Here is a 13,831-nt window from a genome sequence, read left to right on the forward strand (position 1 = left end):
AGAAAAACAAATTGTTTTGGCAAAAAACGCAGGACTGGAAGGCAAACAACAGTAAACAAAACACAACATACAAAACTCCAGACTGAGGATCCAGAACCTCCAGATAGGGGTTGTATGCACTAAAAGGTTGTGCAAATACTGCTCTACGTGTGACATCCTTCGTGTTGCTCATGATCATGTAAAAAAATCCATTATAAGTCTAATTCGGTAGGTAGCCTTAACTTTAACTGTTGTATCTTTTATTTCAAGTTCGGTGGAATACATGCGTTCAACATAGTCATCAAACGTTGAATAATTCAGTGGTAGGAGATCTCCTAGTTTAGCCATTGATGGATTTTACTATTATTTCAATTTCCTTTTTGATCATATAGCGTTCCAGCTGATTCGGTTTTTTACATCTTTAGCTTACAAATATTCGAATTGTTCTTTTTATGATAAAGGTAAATCCAGAGAAGTACTTTGGACTTTTTTTAACGTTAACAAATTAAGCTTTAAGGAACGTATCGTTTAAAAATTTTCTTCAGTGTCACTCTTAAAGTATCAATCTGTATATTTATATATATATAAAAGGTTTTATGTTATCTGCCAAAGAATGGATTTCAGCTATAATGAAACCTAAATATTCATCAACATTAATATTAATTGCGGTCAACCATAACTATGAATTTGATTCGTCACGCTTGAAAATCTTGTTAACACTGACGAGAAGTGTCTTTTACAGCTATTATTCACACTGATTAGAACTTACATGGACATATTCTTTGACTCTCAATGATGTGGTATAATCGCAAAAGAGACAAACTTTCCACATAATTTCAAATAAAGTGGATGTTATCTGCAACTGTACGGTCTTCAACAATGAGAACAATTCTAACCGTATAGTCGTCTATTACAGGCCCTGACATGAGAAATGTATATAATATGTAAAAAACAACTAACGGCCTTACTCATAACAAAAAATTTTACTAAAAAAAATATGACAACCATAAACAAACGACAACACCTAAACTATAAGCTCCAGACTTTGGAAAAGGACAAAAAGATCAATGAAATCATAAAAAAACTATTTTGGTCAAGATTCGGATTAAAACATTCCGTGCATTAAATAAATAACTCATTTTCGTAATCTTGGTATATTTATCAAAAGCTAAAGGTTATGTAAAATAATATGAAAGAGAGGCGAAATATACCAGGGGGACATTCAAACTCATAGATCGAAAATAAAATGACAACGCCATGGCTAAAAAAAGAAAAAAAACATACAGACACAACATACAAAACTAAAGACTAAGCAAAACGAACCCCACCAAAAACTGGGAGTGATGTCAGGTTGCCTATTTATCTTAAGAAATATGTGTCTTGTATTTCTTTTTTCTAATTGAACAGTTACTCAAAATTGATTTCTTGCTTTTAGGGTGTAGAAAAGAAGCCTTCCTTGAATGGGGCACATTTCTAAATTTAGCGATCCCTGGAATATTTATGATATCAGTAGATTGGTGGAGTTTTGAAATATCAGTCATAGTAGTAGGTAGGTAGGTAGTTTATGTATTTTCTTGGAAACTGAATATTGCAATTTTTACTTTAATACATTAGACCAAAGTGAGATGTTTCTGTTTTGGATTTGGACTTGTATGATTTTTGTGATTCTGTAAACGTTAAAGCAAGAATTTTCAATCTCAGCTTTTTCATGCTCTCAATCTTATCATTTTTTTTTTGGTAAAAAGGAAACAAGATTTACCTACACGACCAAATATATTTAATTGGTTGTAATTGATACACTTCATTATCGCAAAACTGTTGTTTTGCATTACAAGTAAAAAATACCGTTTTCCGAGTATAATTTTAATAACATCTTAAAATCTTAGAAGTTCTATCGGTAAATGTTTTTTTTTCGTTACATAATATGATTTCTGATAAAGATAATGGAGAAAAAATAATTTCATGATCAGGCTACTTTTTCCCCTTGAAATTAAAAATGATAATAGAATTTTAAATCTATAAAATAAACATCAGTTATTCTTTTTTTATTTCATCTTACATATTTATACTTTTGCTGCAAACTACGTACATTAATTTCAATTGAAAATAACACTTGATGAATAGCGTGTGCTCGTGTCCTTAGTAAATCTAATACGATATCTCTTCTGTACATACAAACCAAATTTATTTTTAAACAAGATCAATATAAAAAGAATTGATGTGTTTAAAAATTTAATAATAAAAAATACCGAACTCCGATGTAAATTCCAATGAAGTTTAACTTTACAAAATCAAAAGTAAGACTATTTCAACCAACAGAACACAATGAAAAGCAACTGATATATCTTTTAAGATCTTGGATAATATTTGTTTTTATTAAAAACTGCTTTGATGCATTACAGTGAAATCCATCTCTGGCAGTAAAGTTTCCAAATCGTATGAACCTTCTGATTTTGAAATCAAATTGACAGTCTTTTAAATTGTTTAATTAGTTAATAATAACATCATTTTTTTAGGAACAAAGTTTGACACATTATATATATATATTTTTTTAACTTTCTTGTAACCCCTGACATTGATGTGTGTAGAATCATATCAAAACAATGAGCATAAGTGTGTTTCTTGCATGGTTTTATAAATATAAGTTAAGTCCTGAATTTCCGTTGATTAAAAGGACATAACAATCAAAATGGGCACTAAATGACAAGACTCTATGTAAAATATACTCTTTTCATACACTCTTGAAAACAAAAATAGTGACTATTCATAATGTATGACAGTAAAATCAAGACAATTTGCACTTGACAAAATGAAACTCGAAATTACATTGACAAAACATCAGTTACGTCAGTGCCACAAGTAAATCACAGGGATGCATTATCTGTTTTGTGTATCACAGGACCATATGAATATCTTACTGACTTGAATTTGTAAATATTGGTTCAAAGAAAAGTACACATTTAGAAGTACATAGAAAAGTAATAGTATACGTTCAATATTTCGCTTTTGATGCATGAAAACCATAGAATAAATACATATATTATTTACATTACAAGGTTACCTTGGAAAAGTTCAGTTAGCAGCACATAGTATTGTGTACCAGATACATAGTTTACCATATATGGTAAGTATATTCTTGCTCTTTTTTTTGGTATGAAAATAGTACTTCCGTGATGCAGGATGAAAGACTGCATACAGATTCAATAATAACCAGTTAATACGACATTTATTACTTGTGTTTCCTATTATGATTTTCAAAATTGAGGGTTGCTACATGCGCGGTACCTAATGGATAATTAGATTGAAGTTGTAAAGTTTCTATTATTATATGGATAACTTATATGGCTTATTCTTTTTACAAATGGAAACGTACGCTTGTACGTTACGATTTTTCATCAGTGAAATGAAAACTAATTATGTTATACCGAAGTTTAAACTGTAACAGTTACAATGTTTCATTTCATTTAAACGTATTTTAGATTTCATTAGGCATATCTTCAGCAGTATGTATAAAAGTTGGACAAAATGTTGGAGCTGGGGATCCAATAAAAGCTCAGACGTCATCTAGAGTTGGAATCTTGTTTGGATGTAGGTTATTTTACTGTTAATTTCATTTATAAGGTGACCTATAGTTGTTAATGTCTGTGTCATTTGGTCTCTTGTTGAGAGTTGTTTCATTGGCGATCATACCACATCTTCTTTTTTAATATCATTGATAAATGTTGAGTTTGTAAGACAATGTTAAACGACGAAGTTTAATTGTTTGTTGACTGTTTTTGCCTGTCCTTTTATAATTTGTGATTGTTCATGGCTATCTTTATATCTTACTTTTATGTTAAGTGTTTGTTAACCGATTTTCGGTTTTTAAAGTTATTGTTGTCTGTAATTTTACATAAATGTTCATTTAAAACATTTTTGTAAAAGTGTAAATCATATAACATTCCAAAATTATATTCCGTTATAATAGTGCACGTTAATGACAAAGCAGCATATATGATGACCTATTTGCAACGAGAACATAATGTATTGTTTTATTCTGTAAAATTTCTCCTTCTTTGGGGTTTTTTTTTCTGACATTTTTGCAATGTCAGTTTGTCATGAGTTTAAATATCCTTTTTGGTACCTTTTATTTACATATGTCAGTACCTCATATCATGACTTCCATTTAAAAATGGACAATGTGGTTCGATTTAGAACTATTCGACAAAATGGATAGCTCTATAGTAATTCAATTAGTGCCTTTACATAAATACGATTTTCCAAAGATTTTATTATCTTGATTTGGGGTTACTTTTTCAAGAAAAGCTATTTAACCAAGGATACTAAAGGATTACAGTCATCCCTTTGAAAATGTTGGTTGACAGTTATAGAAAAACTTGTTCACAGATGACCATTGATAGGTTCCAATTGATTCCACAATGAGTCCACTTTTTCCCGATTAAGACGTATCACCTAATTCAATTTTTTACTTAAAATGAAGCACATTTTAGGTGCCATTAGCATGATTAGGGTAGCAATTATTGCTTACACTAGTGGAGCTCCAAATATTGCCTAATATTCTAAAAGGATCGTATTACTCACTCTCCAGTCCTTTATGTAATGTGTTTGGAGATATTTTTTGCGTATCTTTTAGTTGTTTTGAACTTTTTCATGGCGTAGTCAGTGTCTTCACTTAACTGCTTTGAATTCCCCGTGGTATAGAATGCATCTCTTCCATTTGTGATAAAAAATAGTTGTATCAGTACTAACAACTGAGTTTGCAATCAGCTGGAACACTCAAACCCCTGCAAATGTTAATGAGGGCCCTCATGGGGTTTTTGATTATGTGATTACTTGGCCGTTTTTTTAATGATTATTTGATTATTAAGCCAAATATTTCATGATTATTTGATTACCTAGGACTGTATTTTTAGTTTATGATTATTTGATTACTAAAGATAAGCAAATATTTAATGATTATGTGATTATATTGGCAAAAAAATGGTGATTATGTGATTACTAGGACCCCCCCATGAGGGGCCTCGTTAATTCAGGTAGGACACAAAACACATCAAGTATTATTCCTTCTAATATGATAACATTATTTTGTGCATTCTAATTTAATCAATTGTTGTTTTAGGCCTGAGTTATTTGTTTATTGGTACATTTTACCTTTCGATGAAAGACATTGCACCAAAAGCATATACAAGTGATAGGTAAGATAATCTGTTATAAGTAAACTTGTTAGCTTGAATCGAACAATTCGAACAATTCGCCGTTTCAGAATCTAAAGCATCATTTCATTGTTCGTACCCCAAAATGAAAATAACGTTACGTCATTGGTTAAATTTCCATTGTTTATGACCAATCAGGACGTTTTGGTGCACACTTTTGAAAATATTACACAGGATGCATTAGATGCTGAAACGGTGAATTGACATCACAAAAGCATAAAAAAAACCACAATCGACATAACTTAAGTAACTGACGTATATATATTATTTTTGAAATGTGTAGTTACTTTTTGTATAAAATAAGTGGCTTATTTGTTTATACTATTTACGTAAACAGAGATGTGCACTGATTGAAAATATACTCATCCTAGATACAAGGAATGAAATTTTGAATTAACGCTAGACGCACGTTTCGTCGACTACAGACTCATCAGTGACGTTCTAATCAAAAAGAGTTAAAAGGCCAAATAAAACATCGAGCATCAAAAATTCCTATAACTTTTGCCAAAAATTAACCTATACCTGAGGTAGAAAGGCCTAAGTATTTCAAAAATTCAAAGTTTTGTAAACAGTAAATTTATAATTATGACCATATCAATGATAATTCAGGTCAACACAGAAGTGCTGAAATTTGAGTCGGGAAAATGTACTATTTATGTAATTCTACAAACCAAACATGATTTATTTATTCTTTGCTAAAGCTTTAAACTAGCTTCCAGTAATTCCGATACAAAACGCAGGTTGACAATGTTTTTCCAGTGGATATAATTGATCACTAACACCCCTCAGATTTGTGTTCTTCAATGAATCAAGGGTAAAAAAATTATAACCCTCGTATTAACCGATTAAAATCTGTCATTTTGACATGATGTTTAATAAAAAAAAATGTTTGTATTGTAGCGAAATCTTACACTGGACTTCAAAAGTGATGCCGCTGTTAGCTATATTTAGTTTATTCGATAATACAATGGTAAATATTTCACCGTAAACATCAATATTATAAAGTTAATACCGTCACAATAACACAAAATCGGTATAAAAGAAAACAACTCATTTAGGGGCCTTTTATAGATGACAATGCGGTATGGGCTTTGCTCATTGTTGGCGGCCATACGGTGACCTATAGTTATTAAATTATATGTCATTTGGTTTCTTGTGGAGAGTTGTCTCATTGGCAATCATACAACATCTTTTGTGCTACCTTAACACACACATAATATAAAAAAAATGTTTCTTATCGTAGTAAACGATATTCCTACGACACGACTTCATACTACCAATTACATGAGGATACCTATATTGTTTTCTTTTTCGGTAACTACGAGCATGATAAAGTTCAGCATTAAATTGTCTAAATCAGCAGCGAACAAGTAAAAAGTAACTATCTCATATTAGGTATTTAAAACGAAATGTGAGAAAGTGAATCCTATTCAAATAAACTTTTCATTGGTGTTGATGTCTCTTTATTTTATGTCCACGGATGAGTAATTACATAGGAGCATTATGAGCTTAAAGTCTTTATATCCGAAACAGACCTAAATAGACCAAACAAATTCACCAAAAGTCCAATGATGAAAACAACACGTTTAAAAAAACTATCACATTATTTCATTATTTTTGGGGCTTTTGAATCAAGTGAAACATCATCTTTGCAGATGGTTTTGAATGGCATTTTACGAGGCACAGGCCATCAGAAGTTCGGAGGCATTGTAACGGTTATAGCACATTATATTATAGGAATACCGCTCCTGATAGTGTTCGTACTGTATACCAATTTGAAGATAGCAGGTACAATTAGTAGTTAAAATACTAGCATATTATGTATATGCAAGCTACCTATTTTTAGTTTTCACGCGTGCGAAAGGATATAGTTTAACACGGAGTATGAGCAAGACTATTTCGGCTCAAAATCGGAAACTATCGTTCACTCACAGACTTTTAAATTGAAACTTGCTGGTTCCTTACATAGCTAGCAGGTTTACCAGGTAAAATATAAGACTCATAGTCGAAACAAATGGTGTTTCGGTCCAGGAAAGCCATTTCAAAACCTCAACAAAAGGAATGTCAAATGGTGAGTAGTATATGCTTACCCTTCGTGAGTTAATGAAATTACCTCCATTTTTCTGTGGTGTTCGTTGTTCAGTCATTAGGGTTTTTTGTGTTTTGCGTACTGTCGTTTGTCTGCTTGTCTTTTTCTTTTTTTGCCACAGCGCAGTCATTTTATTTTCGACCTATGAGGTTTTTTTTTTATAAATATGTTTGTCCCCGAAGGTATCACCAGCCCAGTAGCCAGGACTCCGGTACTGGCATGAAAATGCGGATTTTTTGTTTTATTAAAATTTGCTGTTACAAAATGTAAGAAATTATTATAAATTAAGGAATGTATCTCCCTCATGCAAAGCTATGATTCTTTTCACGGACTTTGCTATAATTTTTGGAACTTTTGTATTATAGCTCTTCATCTTTTATATAAGCTTTGGATTTCAAATATTTTGACCACGAGCATCACTGAAGAGACATGTATTGTCGAAATGCGCATCTGGTGCAGAAAAATTGGTACCGATATTGTTATTACATATTATTTTATAGAAATATTCATTGGCATCGGCTTGTAAACTACAATAACATCATTCAATAAATCATTTTTTAAAGAAAATCAAAAACACAACATGAAAACAATCACAATAGAAGCCATGAATTTGCAATAGATTTCCACTGCTTAAACAAATAAAGAAAAATCTAATTAATGCATAGTAAAATGTTTTGGCCTGTCCGTCAGTCCGTCCGTCCGGTGGTTCTGTTCATGTCAACACAACTTTTACGAAACCACCCAACAGATGTTCATGAATCTCTGAAAATTTTCAAGGGATACTATGCACTGGTGCATATAGACAGGAAATTATTATTTCATTTTCTGTTCCAAGCTTCTTTGAATTTATAATTTGGTCTGAATATACAACGACAACAGGTTCTCATTGCAACTCATCTGAAACCACACGACAGAATTTCATGAAAAATGATAAAATGGGCAAATTAAATTGTCGCTGTGTATAATTTTCGCTGAATGGGAAAATACACGCAAAAAAAACCACTATATTGTATTGTTGTAAATCATAAATGTAAATGACTGCCAGATAATCGGTAACAAATTGATATGTGTACTACAAACTAAAATACACAAATTCAGAGATCTTTTAATAGTTGTTTAAATTATATCCATTGTGACAAGACAAAAATGAATATCTTAATCAAGTTTCTTATAGTTTAACAGATCGTTTTGAAAGCATATTTGTGTAAATATCCGTTAAAATGTTATTTATTATAATCTAATTTTTACATTAATTGCAATGAGGTCAAGTTATGACAACAATCAATAGATGTCGGTAATTTTTTGAACATGTAACTGACTTATATGTTGTCAAAAGATTAGAAAAGTATGATTACCAAATTTTAATTATTATAAAAACAGATTTCTCAACTTATTATACACACTCTTTTGATTTACTAATCAACACAAAAGACTGATTTTATATAACAATGCAATTTCACCTTTAGGGTTGAATGACTATACAAATAAATTCTATGTGAACTTGTATTGATAATTAACAGTGTTATCTATGAAACGTTTAAAGAACAGCTGTAAATCTAGGAATAGACAGGGATATTTAATCGCGTAAAATTTTCGCGTTTCTGTATATGCCGCGAATAAAAATAAAATTAAACACAAGTGAAAAAAACAGATAAACGGTATTATGTTAATATGCATAGAGACAGGAAATCACGATGAAGGTTTTGTTTCTAGGAGTTATCCCATTTGAACTTCCGTACCGTGTAAAAGTAATCACTCTGATTAAAACTAAATAATCTCTGAAATGTACATTATCAGGATATTCTCCCATCTACGTTGGAATAAAAGATACAACAGATAATACGAGTTTCATATTTTGACTTATATAAAAAAAAATGAACAATGAGGATCGGTTGAGCGCAAAAATGCAGGACAGAAGAGATGAATATATCCAAATTGAGATTTTTCAATTCTATGTAGCAACATTAAACAGAGTCTGCCTATAGGTTATTTATCCCAATTAATACGATACTTCAGGGCTTGCATTTCTCATCATAATTTGCTTGATAGATATTTGCTTCTCACAAGCCAGTTATCAGTGATAGGATAAGGAATTGTTTCATTGGCAATAATACCACAGTCTCCTATTTTGTATCAACCAATAGTTCCAATAGGTGAAGTTGAATTAATCACGTTGAAAATTTTATGGACATCACCACAAATTGGTTATCCGATTTGGAATATTCGTCGTTTCACAGATGATGACCTTAATGTTTAATTAAAGTTTTCATAATCACAATCCCTCTTGTATTTCCAAATTGTGACCTACCGAATTAGACTTCCAATTTGTACTTAGATGAGCATCACAACGGGTGTCACATCTAATGTCGACAAGATAATTATAACAACCTGCCAGGTTCATGTCCTCCTTTCTCTTCCGTAGCAGAGCAACACAACGGGTGTCACATCTGATGTCGACAAGATAATTATAACAACCTGCCAGGTACATGATCTCCTTTCTCTTCCGTAGCAGAGCAACACAACGGGTGTCACATCTAATGTCGACAAGATAATTATAACAACCTGCCAGGTACATGATCTCCTTTCTCTTCCGTAGCAGAGCAACACAACGGGTGTCACATCAGATGTCGACAAGATAATTATAACAACCTGCCAGGTTCATGTCCTCCTTTCTCTTCCGTAGCAGAGCAACACAACGGGTGTCACATCTAATGTCGACAAGATAATTATAACAACCTGCCAGGTACATGATCTCCTTTCTCTTCCGTAGCAGAGCAACACAACGGGTGTCACATCTAATGTCGACAAGATAATTATAACAACCTGTCAGGTACATGTCCTCCTTTCTCTTCCGTAGCAGAGCAACACAACGGGTGTCACATCAGATGTCGACAAGATAATTATAACAACCTGCCAGGTACATGATCTCCTTTCTCTTCCGTAGCAGAGCAACACAACGGGTGTCACATCTAATGTCGACAAGATAATTATAACAACCTGCCAGGTACATGACATCTAATGTCGACAAGATCATTATAACAACCTGCCAGGTACATGACATCTAATGTCGACAAGATCATTATAACAACCTGCCAGGTACATGACATCTAATGTCGACAAGATCATTATAACAAACTGCCAGGTACATGATCTCCTTTCTCTTCCGTAGCAGAGCAACACAACGGGTGTCACATCTAATGTCGACAAGATAATTATAACAACCTGTCAGGTACATGTCCTCCTTTCTCTTCCGTAGCAGAGCAACACAACGGGTGTCACATCTAATGTCGACAAGATAATTATAACAACCTGCCAGGTACATGACATCTAATGTCGACAAGATCATTATAACAACCTGCCAGGTACATGACATCTAATGTCGACAAGATAATTATAACAACCTCCCAGGTACATGATCTCCTTTCTCTTCCGGAGCACCTAGAGGATTACCTGAAAAATGCTTCCAGATTCGCGTGATAAAAATATTTATCAAAAAAATATTGTTTTGAGCTGAGAAAAATCAGTGCAATGTCAAATTTCTATTTAGGTGTATGGTGGGCTTTCTCTATAGTTATTGTAATCATGTTTATATTGTATGCTGCGAAGACATATTCACTTAACTGGGAAAATGAATGTAAAAAGGTATGAAATCTTAGTGCTTTAAAATAAAAACATAAAATGTCTTCATCCTGCATGATTTGAGCTACTAGTATAACTGTTTTCTGTATCTATAAATGATTTTTTTGTAAAAATATTTCAAACTGAAAATTTCATTGCGTTCTTTACAATACCACTTTTATCAAAAAGGCATTACAATTCCAAATACAGTTTGTTTCTTTTAAAAATAAAAATGTTTTGACGAAAACATTATTAGTTAAAATTGACAGGGATAACACAAAGAGTTAAAAATATTTAAAATTAAAAGAATATTGATGTTTGAATTCACGTTTGTGCATATTATATTTAATAGTCAATCACCACATGTATAATGCTGTATGCTACTTAAGTATTTTCCACATGTGCGTTGTCCTTTTATCATCCATACACGGTATGTCTATTTTTATTATATCACATCAATATTTTCAATTGCATGTATTCAATGCTTAATCAGTGGCAGTGAACTAGATATACGATAAAAAAATTATATATTACAATGATGCTTGTAAAAAAAGTGTACTGTTTTTTTTTCCAATATATGTTTAAAATTCATAACTGAAAACAATATTTTTTGAAGGCTCAAGAAATGACAGCAGTTAACATAAAAGACCCTACTGATTATGGAGGTTAGTTTGTGAACATATCAAAGTGTTGTGATAGAGTTGAAACAGTAATGCACATGTAGTAGACATTGATTTTCCTCTTATTCAATGTAACACATTTTTGAAATTCGATAGAACTTTAATATGCCAGTTTTTTTTCTGATTTATAACTAAATATGAATAACTATTTGACATAGATAAAACAAATACTAGTCTAATTGGTTCAATGTCGGTTGATTGTGGAAAACATTAAGGTTGAATTATGTGGATTGATATTCATATAGACAATTGTAAAGCTCAAAGTAAGAAAAGTCCATTATTATTAGTTTCATTATATTGAATATTAAAAATAAGATGTGATATGATTTCCAATGAGACAACTGTCCACAAGAGACCAAATTATGACACAGAAATTAACAACTATAGATCATCGTACGGCCTTCAACAATGAGCAAAGCCCATACCGCATAGCCAGCTATAAAAGGCCCCGAAATGACAATGTAAAACAATTCAAACTAAAAAACTAACGGCCTTATTCTTGTACAAAAAATGAACGAAAAACAAATGTGTAGCACATAAACATCGACAACCACTGAATTACAGGCTCCTGACTGGGGTCAGGCAAATAAATACATAATGTGGCGGGGTTAAACATGTTAGAGAGATTCCGACCCTCCCCTAAACTGGGACAGTGGTATAATAGTACAACATAAGAACGAACTATAAAAATCAGTTGAAAAAGGCTAAACTCATCAGATGGACAAAAATACTAGTGGACGTGGCCGGGTACTTGTTTATACCATGTAAGGAATATAACAGTTGTCATCTATTTGTTTGATGAGTGTGAACTTTTGATGTTTTTCATTTGCATAGGTTTTTCTGTTTATAATTTTTCCTTGAAGTTCGAAAGTTTTGTTAATTTGCTTTTTGGTATCTTTCTTTTCACTTCAATATTTTCATTGTATCGAATGCTAACATTTCATATGTCTTAGCAACCCTAGAATTAAGTATATACCAAATGTCTTTGTCATTATCAGGTCTTTTCTATAACAAAATGAAACTTGGAGGCTGAAATCTTAAATCTTTGACAAAACTTAGCAGAAAATACTACTGAAACATGAAAACAAAAAAGTTGTTAGTTCAGTTTTGCTATAATCAACTTGTTAGCAAATACCATATGCATAAGTCTTTTGCATATGAAGATTTCTTGTCGTAAACTTATGAGTGTAATTATCTAAATAAAATAAATATAGATATACGAAAATCTTAAGAAAAAACAAAGAAAGTTATCTAAAACAATATAAAATAATCACAACGACTTGATAGATTCTTACAGAATCTCAAAAGAAATATTTTTCTGTAACACGTGCATCATATCAGACACTAACTTAACCTATAAAAAAATATATATTTCAGGCAATCACAGCACATCATGTAGTTATACAGAAGCCAAACCAAGTGATAACGATTATCGTCAGTTGTTTGAACAAAACAAAGGAGAGCCCTCCATACTATTGTATAAATTGATTATATGTCAACGGTGCTTACTATTTGTTTCATTACTACTGATTCTAGTAGCGAGTATTGTTATGAATATGATCTGTAATCATATATATAGAAATAACCCACAATGTAGCGTAATTAATACAATGTATAATATGACTGAATATGCTAATGTTTCTAGTAATGGTATTGTTTGCCAACCTTAACCATCATCACTGCATATGCATATTTAGATTTGAGTAAGATTATGAATAATGCATTGGAACATTTAGATTTGAGTAAGATTATGAATAATGCGTTGGAACATTTAGATTTGAGTAAGATTATGAATAATGCTTTTGAACATTTAGATTTGAGTAAGATTATGAATAATGCATTGGAATATCAGAAGAGACCATATTGTATGTAATTGTATCTTGTTTTGTTTGGCAATATAAATGTTTGATTGTCTCCGCGTGATAATTCTTGCATTAATGGCATGACATATTATCCTACAATCTCATTTACAACACAAAGTATATGTACAACACAAAGATAAGTACGGTTACTGATTGGGTTATTATCAATAAATGAAGTTTTATGGGTTTTTGGTATATTCAAAAAACGTCTCAATAGTCATATATGTAAAAATAACATTTAACTGCATTTTACCTTTAATCGGTTCTTGTCAGAGAATACTTACGGAATATGCAAATACCTCATTTTTGATCGCTCTTTTGTATCGTTATCTTGTCTAAGGCTCGTGCTTCTAATAACTTCTAATAACTGTATATTTGAACCTTTTCAAT

The 13,831-nt window shown here is 31.7% G+C and overlaps 1 protein-coding gene across 4 annotated transcripts in view; it reads left to right on the forward strand.

Moving 5' to 3' along the window:
- The window catches only part of LOC139524651 (multidrug and toxin extrusion protein 2-like), a 49,647-nt gene extending 36,152 nt beyond the window's left edge, over positions 1 to 13,495 (forward strand). For 3 of the 4 annotated variants that reach the window (XM_071319612.1, XM_071319614.1, XM_071319613.1), the window contains exons 11-19: positions 1,415 to 1,528; positions 3,036 to 3,103; positions 3,459 to 3,567; positions 5,099 to 5,174; positions 6,093 to 6,162; positions 6,848 to 6,980; positions 10,829 to 10,923; positions 11,516 to 11,564; positions 12,957 to 13,495. In XM_071319612.1, coding sequence (XP_071175713.1) covers positions 1,415 to 1,528; positions 3,036 to 3,103; positions 3,459 to 3,567; positions 5,099 to 5,174; positions 6,093 to 6,162; positions 6,848 to 6,980; positions 10,829 to 10,923; positions 11,516 to 11,564; positions 12,957 to 13,249 — 1,007 coding nt within the window. In that variant the 3' untranslated portion in view covers positions 13,250 to 13,495. The remainder of the gene's footprint in view (positions 1 to 1,414; positions 1,529 to 3,035; positions 3,104 to 3,458; positions 3,568 to 5,098; positions 5,175 to 6,092; positions 6,163 to 6,847; positions 6,981 to 10,828; positions 10,924 to 11,515; positions 11,565 to 12,956) is intronic. The other variant, XM_071319615.1, reaches the window with a different exon arrangement.
- Positions 13,496 to 13,831: the final 336 nt, after the last annotated feature.

This window comes from Mytilus edulis, chromosome 5 (assembly GCF_963676685.1).
Source record: "Mytilus edulis chromosome 5, xbMytEdul2.2, whole genome shotgun sequence".
In the NCBI taxonomy this organism is placed as follows: domain Eukaryota; kingdom Metazoa; phylum Mollusca; class Bivalvia; order Mytilida; family Mytilidae; genus Mytilus; species Mytilus edulis.